Source organism: Condylura cristata, unplaced genomic scaffold (assembly GCF_000260355.1).
Source record: "Condylura cristata isolate star-nosed mole 26May11 unplaced genomic scaffold, ConCri1.0 scaffold00022, whole genome shotgun sequence".
Lineage (NCBI taxonomy): Eukaryota > Metazoa > Chordata > Mammalia > Eulipotyphla > Talpidae > Condylura > Condylura cristata.
The window spans coordinates 29,574,547-29,585,568 of NW_004567123.1; the positions used below are offsets into that span (position 1 = coordinate 29,574,547).

An 11,022-nucleotide genomic window follows, 5' to 3' on the forward strand; every position below is an offset into this window, starting at 1 on the left:
AGGGGGAAGGGCCTTGAAGAGCTCCAAGGTGGCTCACTAGTGCAAACCCAGCCTGGCGATCCATGATCACAGGCTCACTGGTGTGGTTTTTGTTACTTGTTTTATTTTCACTCTATCCCCAAATGACAGGTCCTGCCTCCTTCATTTAACAGTCACCGAGGCTGCTATCTGCTGCCAAGACCTGGACTCTGGGTGAGCTGAGGTGTACACTGCAAATGCCCACAATTCAAGTTGACTGCAGGAGAAATCTTGCTTCACCCAGCCCTGCCACACCAATACCAAGCTCCTAAGATACTTTACAGATGAAGAGACTCTTGGATGGTGGAATGGTACAGCTCCTTTGAAAATGCAGACTGGTGGCCTTGGGGGTGAGTCTCAGTGCTAACACCGTGGCAGCCTAAGTTTGATCCCTGGCCCCGGAGCTGACCCACACAGCGCAGCAGACCTCTCCTGTCTGGCCCGCTGCTCCCCTCAGCAGTGGATTTCAGTGGATCTGCCTGTTTTGCTCCCTACTCTGCCTCTGATGAATCCTCTCAATTCGTGCACTTCTGGCCTGTACCCCAGGTCTTCTACACAAAAATAAATAAAATGAATGCTTTTTAAAAAAAGAATGAACAGTCGGACTGCCTCAACAAAGGGGCTGGAATTCAAGGTTTCTCTTTAGGCCCTTTTCTCAAGGCTCGCTGGAACCAGCTTTAAAAAGCAAGGCCTGGTTTGTTGACAAGTAGTGTTTATTTATCAAGAGAAAGTATTTAATTTAATTGAATTAAATACCCAATTATAATCCAGCAAGCATGTGAACAGTCATTCGAGTCCTCTTTTATAGAGAAGGGACATCTGACCATCTTAAGGAACACTTCAACAAAATCAGTAACTTTCTGCACTGACTGGCTTCATATCCAACATGTGAGAAAGCAGCGCCTTCTTTGATGTTTCCTTTCAGTTTATAATTCTTTCGTGTTGACAAGTCTACATGAATCTATTCTTTTTGTAAACAGCCTTTGGCAGATATAATTTAACCTGTGAAAAACAGGAAGTAATTCCTTGTCACTCAATATAAAAATGACTCCACGGTAAGACAATTTTTTTAAACCAAACTGAGGCTAAAAACTTCGCTTTCATGGACTGAGATTCTGTAAGAGACAAACAGATCCCCAATTCAGCAACAACCAACCAGGATGAAAAACTGTTTTCATCATATCAAATTTCAGGGTAGAAACTCAAAACCAACATGTTTATTTTTTTTTTTTAAATCAAACCACAGTGGCTACTGAAAGTCCCAAGGGTCCTCCTTCTTGTATTTTCACCTGACTTGGAAAGCAAACCTTGGGGAGTTTCACAAAGGTCACCTGCCAGCAGAGGGTTCAGATCAGAAAGAGACACCCCCTCCCCCCACCCACACGTTTCTTTAGAATCTCTATGGAAAAATGACAGTGTTGACTATATTGTTGTAACACATTGCTTTTTGTTGTTGTTAGAGATCTGTTTAATTTATTTAGCACATAAGAACTGGGGTACAAAAAAAAAAGAACTGGGGTACAGACCAGAGGTGTGGGGGATGAGAGGCTTCACCAGAGACAGAGTGGGGAGCAGAACAGGCCGACTGACTGAGACACACTGCTGAGGGAAGCAGCTGGTGGGAAAGGAGAGCTGCACCCTGTGGGTCACCTCCCTGGCCGGGTATCGAACTCGTGCTGCGGTGGCTGCAGCTAGCTTCATAGTGCTGTGCTTTACCCATCGCACCACCAGGGGAGAGCCACACATTGCTTTTGAAAACATTGTTTTCCTGCCCCCTTTTTAAAGACTGTCACCAATAACTGCAACCACCACACAGCTACGATGCATATGAGGTCTGCACTCTCAGGAGGAAGCCAGCGTGACGGCAGGACTCGCCATCTGCGTGTGGTGGCCAGGCTCTACTATCCAGATTTTCCTCGCAGGCCACAGCTGGACCTCAATCTCACCTCAAAAATGAAGAGCAGACCACACTGTGACTCTTTATGGGAATCATTTGTTGAGTCTGACTTGAAGGTCCCATCATCAACCAGATCGAGGTTGTCAAGAAGCTGGTAATACTCAGCTCTCTCACAGGGAAAAAAATCTTACTAATCTGCCTGGAAAGGAACACCGCATCCCCCTTCCCTCCAAAACCAGTCCAAATGTTAAAATACCCGCCGACTTCTGACTGTACATTATTTCCCGATTGAACTCTTCTGGGGCAAGCGTGCTGAGCAGCAAGAACTGCTTGAGGGCCATAATACCTTCGATTTCATTTACAGATATTGAATTCAGGCAAGAGGGTCCAGAGGTGTGCACAGGTGTCTGAAAAGCTACAGCAACAAGGTATAAGATGTTACCCCACAAGTCCACAGACACCGAGCCCGAAGGGAGCTTTCCTCTTACCCCCGGCTGCTTCATTTTCTGAATGGCAAACTTGAGCAGGTACGATAGCTGCTCGATGGTGAGCATGGTCATGGCTTTGCTCTGCGTCTCGATGCATTCTGCTACTGTGATCTTCTGCAAGCCAAGATCACACAAACGTCCGGTTAGGGAAAAGGCACTGCCCAGGCACCCCCTCTTCTCCCCCACCCGCCTCTCCAGTCAGCTCACCCTGCAGTCATCACTCCCACCTGCACCAGCAGGTGTCAATCTCTACCTGACAAGGCCCTCAGTCCACCTGACCAAAAGGTACCAGCCTCAGTGCCAAATGGAGAAGCTGGTCCCATCGCTGATGACCTGATCAGCACGAGGTTTGAGCTCAGGAAAGTCTGACCTATTCCAGTGGAGGAGACGGGCCCCTGGAAGCCCGTCATTATGTGACCTTGGGTTTCAAGAAGAGGATGTGAAAGGAAAGGCCACTGATGGTTTCAGGGTGACCACACCTCACAATAAATCAGCTCTTAACTTGAGCTCTCAAGATGCTGGGGTGTCTTTCAGGAAACTGACGAGCATCCGTTCAATGGCATCACAGAGGGGAGGGATCGCTTTTCCTGTAAAGAATCCCAGGAGGGCAGGGGACTAATAAAACATGACTTCATCTTCCATCAGCAACATGCACCCTCTCGGGCATTCCAGAAAACTCCACGAGAAGCACATTGTTGCCATCACCACAAGCAAGAGATGTCATCTTGTACAGGAAATTCTCATTAAAGAAGAGACCTGGAGAAACGTCTGAAACTGCATTCTGCTATGCAAATGTAGTGCTATTTCAGGGCTTCAGAATCCTTAGGTAGCAGCAACAACAAAAATAGCCAATTCTGATGATGTCAGGAAACACTCTTCTACCATCTGTGCAGGGAGAGCTGAGAAAAGTTGTCCCCGATTCATTTGGATTAAGTCTCCATTCCTCCTGCCTCTAGATGCTCCAAAGGGAACTCTCTGTGCGTCTGGCTGGTCATCGAGGAAAAGGGCACCCTGTGGTCACTCCCTGACACAAAAACCCAATGGCAGATGACTCAGGTATTCACCCATGAAGCACTGGGGACCCCATAGCTCAGATCTCAGACACAACACCTGTTTGTCTGAATTTAGGTCTGTTTCCAGGTAGCTATCGCTGGTGAACACTGGGGCTACCTGCTACCCCTCTTCTCCCTGCACCCCAACTCCTTGCTCCTGAAGGTCATGCCTGGTCTCCACAACACAGACTGAAAGCACCACACAACTGTCTTCAGTCTTTTCTGCACCAGAGTTAGGGAACTAACCCTGACCATGAGCCCCAGGCACATCAGCTGGAGGCTGCTGGTAGACCAGAGCAGACACTGGGGGGGGGGAAGGATTGCGCTGGGGGTGCTGTGCAGGGAATGAGCTAAAACTGCAGGCATCTGATGGACCCATGGAGAGATGGAAGGTCTAGCTCTGAAAAACTCCAGCCTGGCATTACCCCTGGGTTCTTCCCACATGTGTTAATAATAAACCCCTCGTTTTAGCCACCGTGACATCGTTTGGAGCAAGAACTACTGTTTAGTGCAAACGTATCCTATATCTGAGTGGCCATTTCATTACCTTATTAATAAAGAGGCATCGCTCAAGACCAACGTTTCAGTCCACGCACTGCACAAAATGGACTGGGGGCTAGTTTTCCCACAGGGCATCACACCCACAAATCCATCTACGGTCAGCCAAGGAACACTGGGCAAGTTTAGGGGCCGAATACCATTAAAAATACGATCCCACTGACCTGATGCCTAACGTCCTCCCAGAATGTTGTCCTTTCCCTTCTCTATACAAAAGCCATCCCCCACACACTGTCTCGGGGAGGGCTCCCCCTTTCACAGAAAGCAAGCTTCCTCGTTTGACAGCAAATGCCAATAAACCTCAGACCCCAAATAAGATTCCATGATTAAGTGGTTGTGTAGATGACATTCGTATGTTTGGGATTCTGGAAAAGTGTCCTTGTTGGGTTGCCAGGAACAGAAGCCACAGTGGAAGAGCCAGCACCTTGCTCTGGGTTGAACAAAGGGAGTTCAGATGCCACGAATTAAATACATGGGTCCCCACTCCCAGGCAGGGGCACTGGGCTTCTGCAGGTGCTTCTCAGGCCCTGTGCCTGTAGCGCCCTCTGCAGGCCGAGCGGAAGGTCTTCCCGTGTCTCCTTCACCTTCTTCAGGTCGTCATCAGACCGGAGCCACCACTCCCATCCACTCGTTTAAAATGGAAACATCCTACATCCCACCTACTCCCTATTCCTCATCTTCGTGCACCCTAGAATACTCTTCTTCTAACACATTGTAGATGACTTTCTTTATTTTGGCTTTCTGTCCTTTTCTTCTGCAAAATATGTGGCTCATGCCTCTTTTTCCATCACTGTGGACGCCTTCGTACTTAAGACCCTGGAGAGAGACGCGTGGCCTGAGCAGCTGTGGCAAGCCCACGGAAGCCACGCCGACCCTGGTCTTCCCAGCGTGGCCTCTGCTGGTGGCTCAAGAGACCGAGTCCACGAAGGGCGGAAGGGTGTGCAAGCATTTCGAAATACGTGCACTGGCAGAGATCTGTAAGTTAACTTCTGAAAAATTCATCCTAAGAAAACCAGAGGTTGGAGATCTCAACGTGATCCAGACCCGTGAAGAAGCAAAAATAATATTCCGTGCAACTGCAGGGCTGAGGCGGTGCCGATGCTGGTCCAGAGAGGGGCCGCCCAGACCGAGCAGACGGAAGGAGCTGCCTCCGGATGGTTTGGACAATAAAAATAAAGGGAGAAAGAGAAAAGGAGAGGAAACGAGGCAGGTCATGCATTCATCATCAGGAACTAACCTCACATTCAGGACAAAACCAGTCCCCCTCTGGTTCCGATGTCAGTCTCAGACACTTAGCGTGATAAACCCGGGGACAGAGCTCACAGCAAAGGACTTGTCCTTCCCGGTGACAAACCCAGCAGTAGAAATCATTTCGTCCATCCTGCGGTACAACATCAACAGGGTCTGTGGTGAGTGGCTGCTTCATATAGTAAAACGGACCATGTCTTAGTTCTGACTGAAATGTAGGCAAGAAAGACAGGTTTGGTTTCAAAACAAATGTGCATTCTCAAAAGGAAGTTGAACAAATACATCAATCACAACACAAATATAGCATTTCACACATTCATTAAAAAGCCATCTTGGGTTACTTGACTAAATACAGAATTTGCAGGCGGTCAGATACTAAGATTCTTTTTCTTATTATTTAAGAGGCGCTGGGTTAAAAAGCAAGCATCTCGAGTATCTAAGAGTTAAGTTACCCCCAAGCACCACCACCACCACCCAGGTACACAGTCTTCAAACTTCAGCTGTCTCAGCTGCCTGGGCAGGCCTCCTAAGCTCTTGTTTCAATTTTCTCATCTGTAAAATGGAGATGAAAGCATCTAGCATTGGCATCCCAGCTGGGATTCAGTGCACGGAACACCCCAGAGACAGTGGTGCTGTCCGTGGGGTTTAAAAGCCATCACGCAGAGGGCCACTGTCCAACGTCAACATCAATGTGGAAATCTGCCCTGGGGTTCTGGCATTTGGGTTTGGGCCACCAAAAATGGGTCCCTGGTTTTTTAAGTCTATCCCCAAAGCATAAAGTACTGATGAGCCAACCAGAGGCCTCCTGAAGTCCTGATTCTTGATGAGGGTAAGTTCTCATATTTGCAGAGTAGCCTCGCCTCCAGTTCAGACCGAAGGTGAGTGGGGAGATGAGATGGGAAGACTAGTTCACGGCAGCCTCCCCTTCCAAACCTGGCACATCAGGAAAAACGTGTTCCTGATGACTGTGGGCTGGATGCAGCAGCCAGCTGAGCTCTGAACATGTAAAATTGACCCACTAGCAACCCGTCTCTCAGAGACCAGTAAGAAATCCTGGCTAAGGTGAGAAGAGAAAGCCTGGCGGGAAGCGTCAGAGTGACCTGGTAATTGGCCGTGTGACCCTGAGAAAGTTACTTGACCTAGCAGCTAAAACACCGTGTTAACATCTTAGCGGCAGCCCCGGACCTATCTGAATACACCTCACCATGGAACAAATGGTTTCAGTCCTGCAGGAATGAGGATCTTTTCTGTTTCATTTTCTAACACGGTAACGTTTGGTACATAGAAAAGCTGTTGATTTTAACAGTGACCGCACCTGTAAACAATTCTAATAGCTTATTGATTTAAAAAGTCATATCATCGCTCAGGAACATCGGGTTTGTCTGTTCACGTCTAATATTTTTACATGACTCTTGTCGTCTCCATTATTTCAATGGCTAGGCCCCCCAGGGTACTGGGAAAGTGGTCGAGACTGCAGGCACCCCTCTCACTCCTGGTTTTATGATGAAATTTTAATGTTCTCAAAATGCCCATGACGTCTGGCCTCCTTGACAAAGAGTCTCACAGATGCTTATTTAGCAGATATGTGTTAAAATCCTTCTAAGCCTCTGCTCTCATTGCTACTAGGAAAATAGCTAAGATTTACAAAGTGGTTACTTGGTGGTTACTTAATTGCTAAGCCTAGTCCATGCCCTGGTTCAGTTCAGTTGTGAAGACAGGGTGGTTCCCAGGGGATAATTACTGTTACTACACTCTTTCCTCCTTCCATTTCAATATATATCATTCGCACCTAACATCCCATTTTATCCTCAGAAAGGTGGCCAGCCATCACCATCTTATTTGACAGATAACCAACTTGTTTAAAAAGACTCATCTGCCTCTCCAAACTTAAAGCAAGGACTCAAACCTGTGTCTCAGCCTTTTCTCTGGCTCCTGCACCCCACGTGTAACGACAGTGGATGCAGAAGTCTAATGACTCAGGCACCCCCTCAGAGAATACGCTTCTCCTTCAAAACAACTCCTGTTTAATGCAAAAAGCTGCAGGAGGGGATTCTGAAAATCAAGAAGACAACGAGAAACATAATAGAAGGGACCCTGGAGAGTTCGCACAGCAGAGCCTGGCTTCTCTACCCCAGCACCAGAGACCTTGAGGGCCAGAACATTCTTCTCCGGAAGAGCCATGCTGTGGTCTGGGGCACACATAGCAGTGTGCTTGGCTTGAGACCAGCAGCACCCAGCAGGCACAGAGAGAGCTAAAAACCTCTCTAGACATTGCCTGTTGCCCCGTGCCTGTGACTGAAAACACCGACACAGAGGGTCTGCTCCAGAAAATGGTGGTTTGGGCTTTCTTGGTGGCAGGGACTGAGGGTTACAGAGGGGCTGAGGGGAGGAGGAGGAGAAGAGGAGAGAGTAGACAGAGGAGAAGTTCCTACTGAAATTAAACTGTGCCTATCAAAGACCCGTTTCTAACCTGAGCAGGGTCTTCCAGGATGCTTTGTGGCTTTTGAAAGATACTAGTAAGCCATTTGTCAGAACCCAACTTCCGTTCAGTAAGTTATTAATAGGACAGGAAGCATCACTGAGATCGAAATGAAACTGGAAGGATGGAAGATGACAGCCACTCCCCACAGGTCCCCCTCAGCAGCAGGTCCTGCCCACCTACCAGAAGCCAGGCACCACCACCTCAGAAGCTAAGTTTCCTGAGCCCTGGCTCCCAGCCCCCACCGGTGGGCGTTCCTGGAGGGTGGCAAGGCCGCTGGGTGGCCCCACACTTTACAGATTTCCTGCTTTTCTTAAGTGGCACTTTGTTGCTAAAACTAGGAGCCTGCTAATCTTGTCTATCGGGCACCTGCCTTATCTGCTGCTTGTAAGTGTTTCCTTTTCCATAAAAATAATCTGATAACAAATACGGAACATTTAAAACAGTAAAAGCAACTCATTTCAGGTCAAATGAGTTATGGTTTTTCTCCCCCACAGGTATGAGGTGTGCTACCAGCCTGCTAGGAAGCAACAGGTTGCAACCTGTGTGCTTCCAAGGTAACTGCAGACTCTGAAAGCAAATGGTCTTAGTTGCTGTGTCCACAGGCTGGCTTATCTTGCTCATTCTGGAAAAGGGTCGTCTCCATTGCCGTTTCCACAAAGGGCTCCATGAAGATAATAAACACTTGAGGCTTTGCAGCCCATGAGGGAGAGCAAAAGCAGCCACAGGCACTATGGAAGTGAATGAATGAATGGAATGAATGTGGTAAGATGTCAATAAAACTTTATTTAAAACACAGGCCCCAGCTGCACCTGGCTGACAGGCTGCAGCTTGCTGCGCCCTGGTCTGCATGAAGCAGAAAGCAGGAGCGCTGGCGGGGTGTAAGCAGAGTATGTGAGGCAGCCGGGAGTCACAAATTCTAATGCCTACAGGAGTCACACAGGTAATATACAGGAATAAAGACAGTGTCTGTGCTCTGCCTCAGACAGAAGCTTGAATGCTATAAGAAATGTCTCTATTTAAGGAGAACGCTGCCTGGGAGTGTCATATTGCCTTGGACATTCATATTGATGGGCCAGCGGGAGGGGCGAACTCCCGCCCCTCTAAGGGCCCAGCCCGCACTCAGGGTCTATGCTGGGCGGCACATACGTCCAGGCCCACTCACCCAACCCAGTCACTGCCTGGAAGGTCACCTGTTAACACACCCATCCTGCCTGACAGAGAATGGGCTTTGATGAAATGTCCCGATGTTTAAGGTAAGCAGGGCCCCCAAAGGCGTCAACCCTGACCCACCTGTACTCAGAGGAGGGGACTCCTTTTTTGCCCTAGTTGATCAAAGGTACACCTAGTTGACCTAGTTGTACAAATCTGTGTGCAGGTTATTTCTCAAGCCTTTAATGGGGGGGGGGGAGAGAGAAAACCTCTAAAAGAACTCTGTGAACTCCAACGTCCCAAGAACTAAAAAGAATGGCGGGCATATTTTTCAGTGAAGGCCCTAACGTCCCTTGGGGCAAGGTCTCTCCAACCCACCTGCCGATGGTGTTCAGCAACCTAGAGCTCCTGCTCAAGGATAATGCCAGGACCATCTTCCATCCTTAGGGGTCACCCCTGGCAACCCCCAAAAGAAAATACCTATGTTTTTAAGCCTGTCTGAAGGAGAGAAACTACCAGACCAAAAAGTTTTCAAAATTAATAATTATAAGCCTCAGAATAAAAGCTTTTTCTCCCTAAAACTAGTGTTTAAAAGTTGCTTCTAAAAAAAACAAACAACGGGCCCTCCCTGGTGGCACAGCAGCACAGCACTAAGAAGCTAAAGCCACTTCAGCATGAGTTCGATCCCCATCCCGGAGGTGACCCACGTGGCACGGCAGATCTCTCCTGGCCCTCCCACTGCTCCCCTCAGCAGTGTACTTCGTCAGTGTACTTCGTCAGTCGGCCTGTACCCCAGATCTTGTACACAAATAAATAAATCTTTAAAAAAAAAAAAAAACTATGAAAAAGTGGGTGAAATAGGACCCCAATCCTAAAATTCAACCCTTACTTTCACTTAGTAAAACACAAGGTCTCTATCAAAAGTGGAAGAATACTTAGCTTTTGTTTGTGTAAAGCCAAAATGGCTTTCTTTTCAGGGCACTGGAACAAGGAAAGAAATGACCAGTGAAGAAAACGAAGCAGTCGGCAAATCTGGATAGATGCCAAAAATCTGAAGCTCTCCAGCATTCTGACCAGAGGCAGAGCCAGTGTGACAGCCAGGGGTGGAGAGGGCAGAGCAGCAGCCCCGACGCCCAGGTCCGGCGTCGGGAGGGGCAGGCTACTCAGCGCAGCGGCTGCTGAGTTCTCTGGGTTTTGTAAGAACCCAGAAGTACAAGCTTTTATGTGAAACCTCATGATCTTGAAATGTTCGTGACCAAAGGAAGTTATGCTCATCAAACGGTCCTACGATTTGCTTTTAATTCCATAATTCTAAAAGAATCTATGGGCAGAAGGAAATGGGCAAGAAACGTGCCCAGAGAAAAAAATTCTGTAAGGATTTAACTTCCCCTGGAGGGAAAAGACTGCATGAGGGTGGATACCCCAAGATGCGAACTTTCTGTGCTAGAGTGATCACGAGGTCACAGGGGAGGAAGGCCTTCCTGTACAGCTCAGCCTGTTCTCCAGTGCCAACTCCTGACCTCCACTCACAAGGGTTTTAGGCGTAAAAAAGCAAACTAGAGTCAACCTGATGATGTCGCTTAGTCGAAACCCCTATTTTCAGGGTCACTCAGGTGGGAAAGCAGCAGATAAGGTCACACAGTGAGCTTCCCCAGTGGGGCTAGAAAGAACCAGGTCCCCAGGCCTGGAACTTTCCTTCCAGTGCCTGGGCCCCTAAACTTAACGGTCAACAGTGAAGACTAATTTTTCAGATCCTGACCAGCCCTGTGTCCAGTCACTCATGCTGTGCTATCTATCATGCAGAGTCCAAGGGTGTCAGCCCTCAGGAGCTCCAGTCTCCCAGGGCCAGCAGTCCCCAGCCCTGGCCACGTGCTGATACAGAGTGGACAGATGCATAGACGTATCACTGTGGGCACACGGCTTGGGTGTTAAGAGAGTCAGCATTAACATTAACACATGGATGGGGGGAGAACAAAGAAAGGCATGGGTGACCCAAGTTGATGAGCTCCCCCAAAAGAGAGATGGGAGGCAACTCTTAAAGGACAGCTGGGAATGGAGTGTGCACACACATTTTGTGTGTGCACACGTGCACCTGAGCGCAGGTGTAGAAGGCCATTTCTGCACGGGGCG

At 48.4% G+C, this 11,022-nt stretch overlaps 1 protein-coding gene across 11 annotated transcripts in view; it reads right to left on the minus strand.

Annotated features, from left to right (window-relative positions):
- The window catches only part of ZMYND8 (zinc finger, MYND-type containing 8), a 96,554-nt gene that overhangs the window by 46,754 nt on the left and 38,778 nt on the right, over nt 1–11,022 (minus strand). For 9 of the 11 annotated variants that reach the window (XM_004687451.2, XM_012728241.1, XM_004687453.2 and 6 more), the window contains 2 exons: nt 5,251–5,469; nt 2,404–2,517 (listed from right to left, as the gene is read on the minus strand). In XM_004687451.2, coding sequence (XP_004687508.1) covers nt 2,404–2,517; nt 5,251–5,469 — 333 coding nt within the window. The remainder of the gene's footprint in view (nt 1–2,403; nt 2,518–5,250; nt 5,470–11,022) is intronic. The other 2 variants (XM_004687455.2, XM_004687452.2) reach the window with 1 other exon arrangement.